General features: G+C 40.2%; 1 protein-coding gene across 4 annotated transcripts in view; it reads right to left on the bottom strand.

Annotated features, from left to right (window-relative positions):
* Window positions 1-18,631, bottom strand: part of PRKN (parkin RBR E3 ubiquitin protein ligase) — a 1,207,894-nt gene that overhangs the window by 415,538 nt on the left and 773,725 nt on the right. For all 4 annotated transcript variants that reach the window (XM_065931040.1, XM_065931041.1, XM_065931042.1 and 1 more), the window contains exon 8: window positions 14,523-14,659. In XM_065931040.1, the coding sequence (XP_065787112.1) occupies window positions 14,523-14,659 (137 nt within the window). The remainder of the gene's footprint in view (window positions 1-14,522; window positions 14,660-18,631) is intronic.

The raw sequence follows: 18,631 nt of genomic DNA, 5'->3' as shown, positions 1-18,631 counted from the left end.
TAAAATGTTAGTTCTTGACTCACAGGAATTATTTCCATTCATTGTTAATGTGCTAATGTAGAAAATATCAAAAAGAAATCATTTTCACTTTTTAGCCAGGAGACCTTAATTAAACCCAAGCTGCAGCTCCAGGCTTCCTGCTAGAATTGTAAGTATCTAGAAAACAGCCTGAAATTGGTGGTGACGGGAAAGCTGTCACCTATAGAACACCTGTGCGGCGTCAGGAACTGTGCCCGTCATCTTTACATGCACTGATTTCACTCTCTCTGAGTGAAGACTTATTTTCATTTTAAATGAGGGAACTCAGCATCTGGGAGAGTAAGTCTGAAACTGGAGCAGCACCATCTGACTGCAAAGTCAGGGCGTGGCCCAGGATTCCTGAGTCCTGGAGGCGCAGTCACATCTACGACGTGGAAGCTGAGGCCCAGTGCTCCAAAGGAGGGTCTCCGACAGAGACTGCCGGTGTCTACTACACTCGTCTTCTCTGCACCTAGGTGTTTCTCTAGACCTCATTTTCCAGGCTCCTTTGCCGCCCACAAGGGCACATGGTGATGTGCTAGCCAATGGATGAGCAAATGTGAGCCACACCCAGGCTGGGGAGATATGAAAGATGCATGTCCCCTCTATCATTTCTTTCCCCTTTGCCAGCTGGACCATGCATGTGAGAGTCAGTGTGAACACAAAGGTAGTGACAAGCCCTAATGGGATGGCAGAGACAAAAGACACAAGCACCACTTTAAAGGACAGCACCCCCAGCCCCCCGTGCCCACCTGCCCTGGATGAGAAGAGCTCTAAAATCACTGCAGACGGTGACTGCAGCCATGAAATTAAAACACGCCTGCTCCTTGGAAGAAAAGTTATGACCAACCTAGACAGCATGTTAAAAAGCAGAGGCATTACTTTGCCAACAAAGGTCCACCTTGTCAAGGCTATGGTTTTTCCAGCAGTCATGTATGGATGTGAGAGTTGGACCATAAAGAAAGCTGAGTGCTGAAGAATTGATACTTTTGAACTGTGGTGTTGGAGAAGACTCTTGAGAGTCCCTTGGACTGCAAGGAGATCCAACCAGTCCATCCGAAAGGAAATCAGTCCTGAATATTCACTGGAAGGACTGATGCTGAAACTGAAACTCCAATACTTTGGCCACCTAATGGGAAGAACTGACTCATTGGAAAAGGCCCTGATGCTGGGAAAGACTGAAGGTAAGAGGAGAAGGGGACGATAGAGGATGAGATGGTTGGATGGTATCACTGACTCAAAGGATGTGAGTTTGAGTAAACTTCGGGAGTTGGTGATGGACAGGGAGGCCTGGCGTGCTGCAGTCCATGGGGTCACAAAGAGTCGGACACGACTGAGCAACTGAACTGAGCTGAGAATTGAGCTGCATTTGTGAGCCAGCTATGATATTCAGGTTCTGTTGGTTACAGCCCTTTAGAGTACAGTATCCAGCCGAGCTTTCTTCAGGGGCCTTGGTTTGGGGGAACCAAAGCCTAAGGGCTGTAAATGCTATCCTGATCACCTCCATCTCAGAGATGATAACTGTGTTTTTATTTTCACAAAGGATGGAAAAGTTCAGAGTATCCTCCCTGAAATGTTTGTTAGGGAGTCCAGATTTTAAGATTAGATAATTGGCAAAAAAGTTTCCTGTATTCCTCAGGCATACGGATGTTGCTACCTGGGAAATCAGACACGGCTGAGTCCAGGTGGCGGGGAGTGGGGGACACGAGGGGTGAAAACAAGTCACATCTCAGGAGCAGAGCATGTACACAGGGCCCATGTTCAGTGGGGCAGTCTCAGACTCTGGGGGGCCAAGTATTCAGAAACTGCTTCAGAGTCTCACAGGTAGCTGTTACAGATGAAACTGTGTCCCTCAAAAAATCCATATGCTGAAGCCCCAACCTCAGAACGTGACCGTATCGGGAGACAGAGCCTTAAGAGATAACCGAAAGCTATGAGAGCATTAGGGTGGGCTCTAGTCGGATCTGACTCGTGTCCTTATAAGAGGACATGAGCAGACGCAGAGACCCCAGGGCTGTACACACAGTGAGATGACCACGTGCGGGGACACACAGCATGGAGGCAGCCGGCCCCAAGCCAGGGCAAGAGTCCTCCATGGAAACCAAACCTGCTGGCACCTTGCCCTTGGAGTGCCAGCCTCTTCTTCATTGTGGGAGCATAAAGGTCCCAGTCCATCGCACCTTGTTACGGTGGCCCTAGGAAACTAACACAGTGTTGTTGTGGTTCAGCTGCTCAGCTGTGTCCAACTCTTGGAGACCCCATGGACTGCAGCAGGCCAGACTTCTCTGTCCTCCGCTATCTCCCAGAGTTTGTTCAAACTCATGTCCATCGAGCGGATTATGTCCTCCAACCATGCAACACAAGAAGATATGAGCAGACATATAATGAGAGTTGTGGACGGACAATGACAAATGCCTTAACACGGGAACCGCAAGAAAGATCGATTACTGGCAGCTGGGGGAGCTCGGTGGGAGGGGAGAGAAAGATGGTTTCAGAACGAAGGCAGACAAAATGGTACCACTTCCTTGAATGCTACTCCTAACCCCCCTCCTTTCAATATTTCCACTCTTTCCGTCTATAAATATTTAACTCCAAGACAGAGGACTTCTAGTAAAAGCTTGAAAAGCTGAAAATACAAGAAATATCAATTTTCCAAACTCCTAAGTGGACTCAGTAATAGAGCATAGAAGATGGCCTGGCAGATATTCAGATTTTCCTGGGAATATATAACATCATTACTGGGTTCAGATATCATATATTTATTTCCATCTTGACACTAAAATGTTAAACCACTCCTCCTCTTGCTAAATTGATCTGCATTTAAAACATTAAATTGTTTCACTGTCCTCCTTAGCAACTCAGTGATATAAACTCTCATGAATATGTAAATCAACCCCTCTAAGCACATTATTAATTATTTCAAAGATAGTTGGAGGTCACCAACTCATAGCAATTTCTATGCATGAAGTCTCATTAATACAAGACATCACACAGTGAGGAAGAGTAAAGTTTTGTCATGGTGACTGTGTGTGTGCATGTGTGTGTGTGCGTGCGTGTGTTTCAAGTGGCCAAAGTAACAGAACTAACCATATTCACCAGCAGGCAATGAACACAGCTTGTGGACGATGATGGGGAAGTAATAAAGGGAAGCACATTCTGCAACTGGAACTATTTTTAAAAAGGCAACATCTGCCCAAATCAGGAAATGTGAACTTAAAATCCAAAGCAATTTCTGTCTGAAATAAACTTAAATGTTCTTGGACCTAGAGGCCACAAATAGCCCCGAATTTGTTCAGGGTAAAGCTGTGCCGAGCTCAGCACACAGGTGGCTCGTGAAGACAGGGTGAATGTGTTTCCTGAGATACGGGAGAGAGGACGCAGAGGGTCTGGCCCATGTGTCCCTCACTCTCTGCACTCTGCCAACAGCCGCTTTGGCAGCTGGAAGTCAGCCTCTCCTTAGGTGGTTCTCAGCGGCTGAAATGCTCCGATGTAAACCGGGGACAGCTGCCGTGGAGCAGCCACAGAAGGAAGTGCAAAGTGTGGATATGGAGCCTAGAATTACTCACAGATGAAGGAGGACATTTAACAGTTAGTGAGCTGTACTTTTAAAAATTCCTAATCTAAGCGTAAGGCTTATTTTCACCAAATTGTGATAAAATCGATCTTTCCCAAGTAACTCTTCAGAGTTCCTACTACAGTTTGCTTTTATATCTCTGAATGGGAACTCAAAATGCACCTGCCGAAAAAGCTAACCAAAAACTGATTTCACACAGGACAGCACCTGAGATGAGGAAGATAAACAGAAACGAAGCTATTGTCTCGTGTGATTAACACGATATTTGTAACAAAAATAATAATGGAATAGTAATATCAGAATACTTTGCTCATGTGCTCAGAGCTTTCTGAAGATATAACTGGAATCGACACTGCCTCTGGTAAGGGAAATTTGGCAAAACCAGTCAAGCAGCCGTTTGAAAGTTAAAAACAGGGAAATATTTGTATTATGTAGGGAAGTATAGACATAGGTGGTGATGTTACAAGGAAAAGCAAGGTAATGAATATCACAAAAGTCAAGATAATATTTGCATCAGGACTTCCCTGGTGGTCCTGGGGCTCCCCTGGTGTCTCAGACAGTAAAGAATCCGCCTGCAATGCTGCAGACCCAGGTTTGATCACTGGATCAAGAAGACTCCCTGGAGAAGGGAATGACAACCCACTCCAGTATTCTTGCATGGAGAAGTCCATGGACAGAGGAGCCTAGTGGGCTACAGTCCATGGGGTTGCAAAGAGTTGGACACGACTGAGCGACTTTCACTTTCCCTAGTGGTCCGGTGGTTAAGACTCGTGTTTCTAATGTAAAGGACATGGGTTCAATCTCTGGTCAGGGAACTAAGATCATACATGTCTCGTGGCGAAAAAAAAAAAAAAATATAATAGTTGCATCAAGGCGAAAGGGAGAAGGCTGGGACTGAAGAAGACACATGGAGGGTGTCTGGACTGGCGGCGGTGCGACTCTTCTTGATTTGGGTGGTGGTTACAGAGGTTCTCCGTGACTACACAAATCTACATAACAATGTCAATGTGCTTAAACACTCCTGTGTATGAAAAGTTCAGTTCAGTCGCTCAGTTGTCTCTGACTCTTTGCAACTCCATGAACCGCAGCACGCCAGGCCTCCCTGTCCATCACCAACTCCCGGAATTTACACAAACTCATGTCTATTGAGTCGGTGATGCCATCCAACCATCTCATCCTCTGCCGCCCCCTTCTCCTCCTGCCCTCAATTTTTCCCAGCATCAGGGTCTCTTCAAATAAGTCAGCTCTTATCAGGTGGCCAAAGTATTGGAGTTTCAGCTTCAACATCAGTCCTTCCAATGAACACTCAGGAGTGATCTCCTTTAGGAGATCTCTTTTAGGATGGACTGGTATGCATAGTATGTCTCGTAATAAAGGTAGAAATACGTCAAGCCATTTTAGCCTGAATTCTGAAATAAATCTGCCTAAATCCCTGAAACTCCACCAAGGTGGATGAGTGACACTCAGTGTTAAGAGCAGATCCACAAAGGGGTTTGGCACTTCAAATTAATTCCTAGCAAGGAATGTAATAACAGAAGATACAGCAAAAACACAGCCAATATTTCACAATAATTATGAAGTTTTTCCCGAAGCCCTTAACTTCATGCAAGAGTTTGTTAGAGGCCCTGGAAACAGGCCATTTTGTCTGTGTTTGTCCACCTCTTTTTCAACTCCCTTAATGTTTACTGAAAAACCTTATGCTGGTTAGTAAGTCAGATCCCTCGTGGGAAAACAGATAAGGGTAATGGGAATATTTTCGGGCTTATTAATGCTACGATCTCCCACGGGAAATACCTGATTACTTATAGAAAGCTAACCTGGAAAAAGTGCTCAAACTTTTAAACATGGGTTCTCTATCAAATACTGAGGGCCACCCCCAGAGATCCTCATCCAATTGGCCTCGGGCATGGCCTGGGCACTGGGACTTATAAAAATGGCCATCTTCACATTGTTGTATGGCAGAAGCCAACATCACATTGTAAAGCCATCATCCAACTGAAAATTAAAAGACAAACAAGCTACCATGTCACTGATATGTGCAGTGTAGGTTGAGATCCACAGTCCGGAGAGAAGCAGGGTGGGGGTGCGGAGACAAACAGAACTTCGGGGGAACCACACTTGGGTGAAATCTCAGCTCAACCCTTCCTGACTCTGTGATGCTGCTCACTCAAGCCTACTGAGCCTTTATTTCTTCCTCTGAAAAATACAGAGAATTCCTACTGGTCAAGCTTGCTTCTGGTTTAAATATGAAAAAGGGCCAAAAAATTAGAGACACTCTTCCCTTCATTTTCTTTCCCATAGAGCTTTTAGAGGTATGATACTTTGGTGTTTACAGGCTTATCGACTCGTATAGTGTCAAGAGCACACCTCTAAAACCACAGCTGGCTGACTGAACACCAGCTCTGTTACATGAGTTCAGTCGCTCAGTCGTGTCCGACTCTTTGTGATCCCATGGACTGCGGCACACCAGGCTTCCCTGTCCATCACCAACATATGGAGTTTACTCAAACTCACGTCCATTGAGTCGGTGATGCCATCCAATCATCTCATCCTCTGTCATTTCCTTCTCCCCCCATCTTCAATCCCTCCCAGCATCAGGGTATTTTCCAATGAGCCAGTTCTTCACATCAAGTGGCCAAAGTATTGGAGTTTCAGCTTCAGCGTCAGTCCTTCCAGTGAATATTCAGGACTGATTTCCTTTAGGATGGACTGGTTGGATCTCCTTGCAGTTCAAGGGATTCTCAAGAGTCTTTTCCAACATCGTAGTTCAAAAGCATCAGTTCTTTGGCGCTCAGGTTTCTTTATGGTCCAACTCTCACATCCACACATGACTACTGGAAAAACCATAGCTTTGACTAGACAGACCTTTGTTGGCAAAGTGATGTCTCTACTTTTTAATATGCTGTCTAGTGATTAAGAGCACACTTCTAGAGCCACAGCTAGCTGAATAAACACTGGTTCTGTTACATACCAGGTGCAGTACCATGTGCAGTTTAGTTAGCTTCTGTGAGCCTCAAATGCTTCATCTCTAAACTGGAAGAATGACAACATCCAGTCCAAAAGAGCTTTGTGCAGATTAAATGAATGCATGTATGTAGGCATCCCAGTGGGACCTTATGCAGGGAAAGTGCTCAGTAAGGGCTCTAATCATGACTTATTTTTAATTATCAGGGAAATAAAATTCAGCATTCCACTCTTACAAAGCATAACATAATTCCTGGTCAAATGAGGAGCTCACGCAAAAGAAGCAGGGTTTCTACTTGAATGGTATTTTGAACCAGTTTTAATTGTTCATCATAAAAATTATGGCAATGGAAAGATTTGGTTCACTGTTGACTGGTCATGCCTTGACGAATGCATCTGTCTAAAATTGAGCTTTGAAGGCACTTAGCGTAAGAAGGTTGGAAAAGATTTGAAAGATCAGGTTTGGAAAAAAAGAAGGTCTTATTACAGATGTTTTGAGGGTAAGGGGTGTTGGACTTTTATGCAAAAACGGTGGATTTACATGGATCCTGTTACCTGGACATTTGGTATGTGAGTCACACAGCAACGGAAATAACTGCTTTATCTAGCTCTCTTGTGGCTTATATGGAACCAGTGTAATTTGAAAAATATTTAATTGTTTGCTAATTCTACTTACAATCTCTACTTTTTGATGTATAGTTAATAGTCCCAGAAAACTGATCTGTGTTCATCTGTGCTTTTTACTCTTGTGTGTGTGTATTAGTTGCTCGATTGTGTCTGACTCTTTCTTTGTGACCCCATGGACTGTAGCCTTCCAGGCTCTTCCATTCATGGGATTTTCCAGGCAAGAATACTGGAGTGGGTTGCCATTTCCTTCTCCAGGGGATCTTCCTAACCCAGGGATTGAACCCAGTTTCCTGCATTGCAGGCTGATTCTATACTGTCTGAGCCACAAGGGAAGTAAAAAAATGACATTTTACTCACTATTCAAACACTAACGAATGGCTTGCTTCTCAGGTTCTGGAAATACTAAATAATGGATTTTAAGGAAAGGGCTGTTTTGTATAGATTTGGGGAGGTGTGAGTGTTAAATAGCTGCATTTACCGCAAAGTGAGGAAGAACAATCTCAAACAGGGCTGTGCAAAAGATAGATACCTATTTGACATCATAGCCATGCCACTCTAACAAAATAACACATGCTTGTTTGTTAGCATCAAAACAGAAATACAACCATGAAGCAAATTCAAATTTTATTTACCAGTGAGTTTCCCACTTACTGCTTCATGCAGACATCACAGCCAGAAAACTGAAGGAGTGAATTCAAGCTGCATGTTTACTGTGAGAGTATGCGTCGCTTGTGGTTAGACATGAACTTCATAGTTAGAAGGGCTTCCCTGGTGGCTCAGCTGGTAAAGAATCCACCTGCAATGCAGGAGACCTGGGTTTGATCCCTGGGTCGGGAAGATCCCCTGGAGAATGAGAAGGCTACCCACTCCATTATTCTGGCCTGGAGAATTCCATGGACTGTATGGTCCACAGGGTCACAAAGAGTCGGACACAACTGAGCCACTTCCACTTCAACTTCGTAGTTAAAAGGAAGTTTGGGATTGATGCATACATGCTACTATATCTAAAACAGATGATCAACAAGGACCTAGTGTATAAGCACAGGGAACTCTGCTCAGTATCTTGTAATAACCTAAATGGGAAAAAAATTTGAAAAAGAATATATATATATATACACACACACACACACACAACTGAATCACTTTGTAGTGCACTTGAAACTAACACAACATTGTTAATCAACTATACTTCAATATAAAATAAAAATCAAGAAGAAAGTTATGAATTTATCAATAAATGCCCCTTGTCTCCACAAACTAATCTTGCTTTAATTTTCTTGGAAGGATTATAATCTGCAAAAAAGCTAGTAAGTCATCACAGAGTCCTAAAACCATTTGACAAGGCATTACAAACTGACGTGGTGGAAAGGTAAATGTACATTTCTTCAGAGAAACCAATAAGATGTGCCCCTGTGTCCAAAGCCAGTGATAACCCTGGGTCTGACTCTTGTGGTCCAGTCATTTTACATGGAACTGTTGAGGTCATCCAAGGGCAGTCAAGAAAATGTTTCACAGCACCCCGCTACACGTGACCTTACTGTGTGGATCTGGTGTAGACTTCGAGCCTTGCTGGAGTAATCCAGCTCCCACAAAGCTGCCCTTTCAATAAATTCTCTGTTCCCTTATGGAAATTGACCATGATTTTTCACTTTTTTTACATACTAAGTTTTATTTATAAGACTCATAGATGTCAATTAAACATAACTTTTTAATTTACCCCACCTTGGGAGCAGACTGTGCCATAGAAATAACATGGGTGTGATAAATTCTTGTTTCTGATAGTCTGCTGTTTCTGTTTAGAGATCAAAAGCTTGTATTTTCCATTTCTGTTAAGTTACTACTTTATAGTACGTGTCTTGTTCCATGCTCCGAGAGTCAAGTCAAAGTCAAATAAACCAAGTGGAAAAGATGGACAGACAGCTGGAGAGGTGAGTAATGCTTGATAATTGGCTGATTTTATGCATTAAATTTCAGGAAACACCAACCTACAGTTAAAGAATGTTTAAACACATGCTCCTTTGTCAATATACACATATATGCACAGATACATTATATATACTATGGGGGTACATGCTTATGTAGCAGCAAAATAACAAAAGCCAATATTCACCATGCGCCCACTGTCTTCAGCATTTAACTGAAAAGCGCTCTATATGGCATTATTTTAATTCATCTACATAACAACATACAAGCTAGATGTTATTGTACTGCTCCTATTTTACCTTAAAGTGAAACTGAGGCAAATCAAATTTAAGTAACTTGCCCTAAATTACACAGGGAGTGAGCCTCAGAGTCGGGATTTGAATTTGGCTTCTCCGATGTTCTGTCCACACCTATGCATGTGTGCAAACAACTCAGTGGGTCATGGCGGTTCATATTAGGGCTTAGACTGGTATCTCATACCTTGGTCTGTAAATCAAATAATGACATGTCATGAGTTGTACGGGGGACATCCTGAGGGGCAGGGGAGTCCTACATCACAGGCTCCTAGAAAGCGTTGTCTTGTCAGTTCCCTTTGGCAGAGGATTATCTGCCCTTGGCCAAAAGAATTAGGGACAAATTCTCTCAGGTTCATCCATCCAACTCTGCTAAAATACTTAAGTGACTTTAAAAGATTCAAACTTCTTGCAGAGAAACCATTAATTAAAGATAGTACTAACCAAGTGAGCAGAAGCCAAAGAAGAAAACTGTAGTCCTCAACAATGTGAGGAGCTATTACCCTTAACACGGCATTCCATCTTTTGTATATAAGAAGCTCTCAGATATAAACTGAGGAAGGTGTGAAGTTATGACACGTAGCACGACATTTAAAAACTAAGCAAGTAATAAATGGAAGGAACACCTCTGTTGTGCAAACAGCCAAGACAATTCAGTTTGTTTTTTACAATAGCAAGAAACTATAAACTCGGCAGGAGGAAACAAACTAGCGATATTTTTTTTTTCCCTTCTCTGTACAAATTTAAAAGGAGGTTTCTCTTAAAACGCTGCATTGCCAAGACACCTGGTTTCACGTGAAGCTAACTATTCTCAAACCTTGAGTTAACCAATACATTTTTCTTATGGAAATGTTTGTCTTAAAGCTATGTTAATGTGCTATGCATTTACCCCAGACTCTAAGTTCCACCAAATGGCTCAAACTTCTTGACAAACCAGTATGTTATACTCAGATATTGTTCCCCTAATCTATGTAAACGAAATGATTTGTGTGGTAATCTGCCCTTCTACAAGATTCAAGTCAATCGTTTTATGGCCTGGGATGAATTATCTGGTGCCAAAATTATCACAAAATGCAACTTATGGATGAGGGGCCTGGTGCCATTCTGAATTTTAAGACATTCCTTTCTTTTCATTAACAGACTGCAAGTGAATATATAACATACAGCTGAAGACTAGCAGGGGGGGTACTCTTTCTGCCCTCTTCTGATGCCTATGTCAGAAGCTTTCTCTATCTCCTTTATACTTATAAAACTTTATTACACACACACACAAAAGAAACTATAATAGCATTAGAAAACCTGTTTTCACATAATATGTTAAATATTTATAATATAATTTGAGTCCTCATAAAATAAGGCTGAAATAATACACTGCAGGTAACAGTATGACAAGCTGAACTCTATTTTGTTATGAGTAAGTATTTCTGGAGAAACATATTAAAATACTGTACAGCATATGAAGAAGCAAGTATTGGGATGAATTGTGCAGTTTAGTAGAATGGTTGTTTCTAACCTGTCTCAGTTTGTGGTTATTGGCTACTTTCTCTTTTAATAACAAAATGCACAGATAGGCAGCTTTCTGCCTCCTGTTAAACATGAAAGCAAAGATGTGTTAGAGAAGATTCTTTCTCAATGGCAAGTGGCATTTTAAAAAATAAAAGCAAAACTTTATGGAATATTACATTTATATGACTGGTAATAAAGTAGATACAGTCACAAAAATATTTGAAAGGATTCCCAAAAAAACACGCAAAGTAAGCATATTTAAAATTCATTCATTCCCTACCTCATTCACAGTTAAAATGAAGAAGTCGAACTCAGGAATGCATAGAGTTATAAAAATGTCATTAACACAGTTAATGTAAAAAAATGGTATTTAAAAGATAACTAAACCATAGTAAATTCATATAACGCATTTCAATGAGATACAGCTTAACCAGGCAAATATTTTATTTCACTTAGAAGCTGTCAGTTATCCTTTGGCAAAGAAGCAGCAAAGTAAAAGCTAGTTGACACACATTCTTTATAAAAATATAAGTGATTGAACCTTGTTAACTTTTCCTGCTGCTGTTAGGGACTGTCAAATGTGTACTATATAGAAGATACTTTTGAAGAAAAAATATATATAATGTATTATTCACTTAGCCTATCCCTGGAGAAAAAGGAGAGATTTTTTTTTAAGCGATGGAGAAAAAGAAGTGTGAAAGGATCTTAAGCTTAAGATACTCAACCTTGTTCAAAATAAGAAAAAATATGCATGTGGAAATGCCATTTTTTCAAAGGTAAGATTGGAAAGCGGCCCCCAAAGTCCTGTGGCTGCCCTGTTGGTGAGGGGGTGGGGGACCTGCTGCTTTTACACGTCATTGCTGAGAATGGAAGACAGCACACTTTTGGAGAAGAGTTTGGAAACATAAAAAGAAATACATATTTTTCCCTTGGGTACAGCAATCCCACTCTAGGAATCCATCTCAGAGATACTCTGATCAAGACCATGAAAATACACGTGTATACAAGTCTATTGGTTGTACCAACATTTGTAATAAAAAAAATTGAAAACTGTTTACCAATATGGAAACAGTAAAGTATAACCACACAATGGAATTCAATAATGCTAATTTTTCTGTGAAGAAAATATACACAAATTACTAGGGAGAGCTCTACAGAATATATAATGTACAGTTTAAAAAAAGGAAGGTGGAGACAAACATGCACAGTATTCTACTTTTTACTTAAGAAGATGATGCAAATCTCTTCAATATCTACATCATCTACATAATCTGTTTATGTGTTTTAAAGTGGGAGCTTTTTCAAATAAAGATCTACACATACATCGTAGAGAAAAGGAATATTGAAGAGAATGGGAATAAAAGTTATAATTCTTTGAATATAATTATTCCATAGCTTTGACTTTGGAATCACATTAATATTTTTATAAATATAAAAATATAAATTAAAAAACAAAATACATTTTAAGATGGTAAAAAAAATGTATGAAATTGGTGACATAATTATACAGTAACTGTACATGACTCTATATCCCTACAACAATATACTCTAATGACAAAGCAAACTGTATTAACACTGTTTTCAGTAATCACACTGTGGTGATGGTGTTGGTACTCTGAAACAGATACTATTATATATGTATTATGAAAGGAGACAAATCAGTAATTATGTTAATATCACTCAGTAACAAGATTTTTTGCTAAGAGAGAAAGCAATGACAGTTTTAAGATCAGTGACTTCAAGTAAAAATTTCATAACCCTGGGTATAAAGTGGAAATGGCAGTATAAATACAGTTTTTACCTTTTTAAAAATGCATGTTTCCCAGCTCTTTCAGCTAGGCCTAGAAAGAGTGACCAAGCTAGTAACAGTGAGCGCACCAAGCACGGGGACTGTGATTTCTAAATGCCATTTCCTATTTTTAAAGGAACCAGATCCCCTACCCAACTCCATATATAGAAATTAACTTAAAAGGAATCAATGACCTAAATATAAGAGCTAACCTATTAGAAAAAGCATAGGAGTAAATCTTCATGAAATGGGATTTGGCACTACATTCTTAAATTTGACATCAAAGGTACAAGTAACAACAGAAAATATAAATTGGACCGCATCAAAATTTAAAACTTTTTTGTATCAAAGGACATTGTAAAGAAAGTGAAAAGACAGAGTGGGAGAAATGCTTGCAAATCATATAACAGTGAGGCTCTAGTATCCGCAATAAATAAAGAGCTCTTACAACTTAACAACTAAAAGACAAACAACCCAATTAAAAACAGGCAAAGGATTTGAACAGACTTTTCTCCAAAGAAGATATACAAATGGCAAATGAGCATATGAGAAGACATTCAACATCTTTGGTCACTAAGGAAATGCAAATCAAAACCATGAGATACCACTTTATACTTAATAAGATGGCTACGTAAAAAATAGAAAAATATTAATAGCAAGCATTGGTGAGAATGTAGAGAAATAAAAACCCTTGTAAGTTGGTAGTGGAAATGTAGAATGATGAAGCAGCTATGGAAGATAATTTGTTGGTTCCTTAAGAGGTAGAATTACCATATGATCTCAAAACTGCACTCCAAGAGAAATGAAAACATACATCTAGACAGAAACAAGTATTCAAATGTCTATAACAGCATCATTCATAACAGCCAAAGACAGAAACAATGCACCTCAATAGATGAATGATCAATAAGTTGTGGTATATCCATATAATGAAACATTATTCAGCCACAAAGATAACAAAGTACTGATCCATATCACCACTTGGATGAATGTCAAAAACATGCCAAGTGAAAAGAAGGCAGACACAAAAGGTCACATATTTTGTGATTCTTTTTATATGAAATATTTAGAATTGGCAAGTTCATAGAGACAAAACAAAACAAAAAAACAGATTAGTGCTTGCCAAATGATGGGGGTAAGAGAGAATGGGAAGTGACTACTTAACGGATATAGAACATTATTATGGAGTGATGAAAAAGTTTTGAAACTAGAAAGAGGTGGTGGTCACTGCATAACAATATTAAAGCAAAAAATGCCACTGAACTGTACACTTTAAAACAGTTAATTGTATGTTATGTGAATTTCACCTCATTAAAAAAATAAATCTAATGGTAACGATATAGCGCAAGTAAAGGATGTTTTGCAATGTTGGAAGATATAAAACATTTAAACAGATATTTCAGCTTTGTATCATTCTTTCTTTTTAAACACATGTTCTTTCATATAATATTTATGTAGTTGTTCAAAATTTTTAGTAATAGAGGTGTATGATAAAAAATTGCTCTAAATACAGGTTAATAAATCTCTACTTTTCAGGGTGAATTGATAGACATACTTTGTATACATTGGCTGAATAATATTTTAAAATTTATTTTCAATGCCTTTACGTAGATTATACATTTTCTAGTTCAACACAGGTCTTTCAAACCCTAGGGTTTTATATTGTGATTCAAACATTAATTTTCTTGCCCAACAATGATCAAATAGATTCTGGATTTTCAATTCCTCATTAGGGAATTGGGCATATCTAAGATAGTTTTATATCAATAATTGCCTTTTTTCTGCTCTTGATCAGAACTAGAAATGGAGGAAACAGTGCTAGACTTACCCACACACGGCAGAGAGTAGCCAAGCTGAGGGTCGTGGACAAACTGCCGGTCATTGAGTCTGGTCACACAGTACAAGTGGAAACAGTCTAGGCAGATCACGTGGCGGTGGGTGCACTGGAAAACCAGGACGGGGCTCCTGTGGAGGCAAAGACATTTCCTCTAGTCCTGCTGAGGCTGGAGACGCAACGTGCGGTCCAGGACACTTCTTGCAACCTTGTAGAGTTGCTTAGGGTATGCTCCACGTAGAGAACTGCACTGCTAAGCGCTGGGTTCAAACATACCAAGACTACCTCTGCAAAACTGGAAACACCTTGTGAACTATGAAGAACATTGATTTTCTTAACTTTCGTTTTTCATATGACCATATGGACCAATCAGCTATTTAAACCCAAGTTCAGATACAAGCTCTTTCTAGAAGCCTTTGACTTATAATTCCCAATTAACCTACTCATCATGCCATCCACTTACAAATATTTCACTATTTTATCATGATATTGTTATGTTTCTCTTCACTTGTAAGACTATGATCCCTGTGAAAATAGACACTGAGTCTACTTGATATTAATATTCTCATAGCACCAGGCACTGTAAGATTTTAAACGAATGATCCTTGAATTCAGTTATAATATTAAATAGTATATAAACCTGAATTTCCCCCAAGTCAAAAGAAAAATTGGCAAAGCATGTTAAACAGTCATTCATATCTCATTGGCAAATAGAAAAGTAGAGTTTAGAAATAAAAGATTATCTAACAGAGATTCATCTATGACAGGATTTTGTCTATTATGCTTCCCCATCTACTCAAATATTCAATTTCTAAAATTAAAGTTAGGGGAGTACTAATAAATCAATATGTATAAGTCCTAAAAAGTTTGGTTTTCCTTAAAACACTCTAGGAAAAATCTGCCAAGTAACCACTTTTTCTTTTGCTCGTAAATGAACTGCATGAATTTATGACAAAAAGAAGACAAAAATAAAATATTAATTTGAAATCAGCCACAAGGCAATTTTAAGAGTAAGAAAGTCATTAGATTTTATCTTGATAAGCCTATTTTCTATGTGATGATAACAAACTACAAAGTATTTTTTATTTCTTACCCAGTTCTTAACAGATAGAAAAACTCTTCCCCTAAAAATAACAGAAGATAACTTCATAATAATTAACAAGATTTTAAAAAGTTTGTTTTCCTACTTATTTCAAAACAATATATAATACACAAAAAAATGGAAAGGAAGCCTTGCTATTTTAATGTCTTGGGCCAATAAGTTGATGGTCAATTCATCTGAGTAAGAGTGTCCCTGAGGTTTTTATGTGCTTCCATTTCCTGGCTCTGAACCTTTTGACAGCCCCTCAGGGGCATTTCCATTCCCCGGGCCTTTTTCAATTGAGTGTTGACTGTGTGCTGAATTTTCAGCCTCCCCCTTCTAACAGCCTCCCCGCTGAAGATGATGAAACGCAGTGCTTGCCTGTTTCTAAGAGCGGAGTCAGGCATGCACACACGTGCAAGTGCACACACACCTTACTCCCTCTAGATGACCCTTCGGACCTGCCATATTTACCTCCTTCTTTCAGGACTACCTTCTGTGAAAAAGGTTCTTCATTCTGATTTTAGCAACATGGTTGACTCAGCCTTTATAGGCCCCTTGTCTGCTATCAATACAGAGAAACACTGGAGAAACTATGAGAGCATTTATAAACATATGCCTATATATAACAAGGTTAAAAAGAAAGCTTGGCAATTACCCTGTAGAAAAACTATAAAAAGAAAACTTATATAAAATCCAAAGCAGTCAGTATGGATTGTAGACTCTGCCAGGGTCCCAGAGAGATGTTAAGATGCGTGGCATGTAGCCACTCGTCTAGCAAATGTATTCTTTCCATCCCTATTAATAGAAGGAAGAATAGAGAGTTCTCTTTCATGTGTGGACAACAGTACACATTTATAGTTTTGCTTTTCAGTTAAAATTAGTCCAAAAGAACTTACACCACTTAGTCAACTCATAGAACATCAATTTCTCTGCTTTAGAGATCTCATCAAGAAAATTAGAGATACCAAGGGAGCATTTAATGAAAAGATGAGCACAATTAAGGACAGAAATGGTAAGGTCCTAAGAGAAGCAAGAGAGATAAGAGGAGGTGGCAGGAATACACAGAAGAAGGGTACAAAAAAGGTCTTAATGACCCAGATAATCATGATGGTGTGGTCACTCACTTAGAGCCAGACACTCTGGAGTGTGAAATCAAGTCAGCCTTAGGAAGCATCACTACAAACAAAGCTAGTGGAAGTGATGGAATTCCAGCTGAGCTATTTCAAATCCTGAAAGATGATGCTGTGAAAGTGCTGCCCTCAACTCGTCAGCAAAGTTGGAAAACTGAGCAGTGGCCACAGGACTGGAAAAGTTAAGTTTTCGTTCCAGTCCCAAAGAAGGGCAATGCCAAAGAAAGTTCAAACTACCACACAACTGCACTCATTTCACATGCTACCAAGGAATGCTCAAAATCCTTCAAGCGAGCCTTAACAGTACATGAACTGAGAACTACCAGATGTACAAGCTGTATTTCGAAAAAGCAGAGGAACCAGAGATCAAATTGTAAACATCCATTTCCTAGTCAAGGCTATGGTTTTTCCAGTGGTCATGTATGGATGTGAGAGTTAGACTGTGAAGAAAGCTGAGCACCGAAGAATTGATGCTTTTGAACTGTGGTGTTGTAGAAGACTCTTAAGAGTCCTTTGGACTGCAAGGAGATTCAACCAGCCCATCCTAAAGGAAATCAGTCCTGAATATTCATTGGAAGGACTGATGCTGAAACTCCAATACTTTGGCCACCTCATGCGAAGAGTTGACTCATTGGAAAAGACGGTGATGCTGGGAGGGATTGGGGGCAGGAGGAGAAGGGGACAACAGAGGATGAGATGGCTGGATGGCATCACTGACTCGAGGGACATGAGTTTGAGTAAACCCCGGGAGTTGGTGACAGGGAGGCCTGGCGTGCTGTGATTCATGGGGTTGCAAAGAGTCGGACATGACTGAGCGACTGAACTGAACTGAATTGTATTATACAATAAACAAGAGAATTCCAGAAAAACATCTATTTCTGCTTCATTGACTACGCGAATACCTTTGATTGTGTGGATCACAACAAACTGTGGAAAATTCTTAAAGTAATGGGAATACCAGACGACCTTACCTGCCTCCTGTGAAACCTGTATGCAGGTCAAGGAGTATGTCAAGGCTGTATATTGTCACCCTGCTTACTTACCTTTTACGCAGAGTGTGAGCTAAGTGACTTCACTTGTGTCTGACTCTGCAACCCCATGGACTATAGCCCGCCAGGCTCCTCTCTCCACGGATATCCCCAGGCAAGAATACTGGAGTGGGTTGCCGTGCCCTCGTCCAGGGGATCTTCCCAACCTGGCAATTGAACCTGAGTCTCTTACGTCTCCTGCATTGGCAGGTGAGTTCCTTACCACTAGTGCCACCTGGGAAGCCCCTATGTGGAGCACATCATGCAAAATGCTGGGCTGGATGATCACAAGCTCCCATCAAGATTGCTGGGAGAAATACCAACCAGCTCAGATATGCAGATGACACCACGCTGACGGCAGGAAGTGAAGAGGAATGAAAGAGCCCCTTGATGAAGGTGAAAGAGGAGAGTGAAAAAAGTTAGCACTCTTTAGCAGCTGAGAAATGTCTTTGGAGGTCATTTTAATAAATCTGACATGAGTGACTAAGGAGTTGGACCGTGTCGTGCTGGTGGTTCTAGGAGTGGAAATGAAAAGATGGATATGAGTGACGTTTCTGAGGGGAACCTGCCAGGACCTGTATTCTCGTGGGTCCTTTTCTTCCTTCCGACATTCCTCTGTGCCCTTTGCTCCGACTGCACATAAATGTTAATTGACCAATCCAGAAAATGATTTTACCCCAGTGAGCCAGGTTATAGAGCATTAATCAAAAGCTACATAAAGTTCCCAATCATATATAAAAAAATCATATACAAACGGTGCACTTGACATTACTTCAGAGTTATTTGTAAGCAATGATCTCCCTGCTTTTATTAAAGGAGTGATCCAAAGACCCTTTATGCAAAGAGGAGAACTATCAGGAC

Source organism: Muntiacus reevesi, chromosome 3 (assembly GCF_963930625.1).
Source record: "Muntiacus reevesi chromosome 3, mMunRee1.1, whole genome shotgun sequence".
Taxonomy (NCBI): Eukaryota; Metazoa; Chordata; class Mammalia; order Artiodactyla; family Cervidae; genus Muntiacus; species Muntiacus reevesi.
The sequence above is the reverse complement of the archived record's forward strand: the minus strand, read 5'-3'. Positions and strand labels throughout refer to the sequence as shown.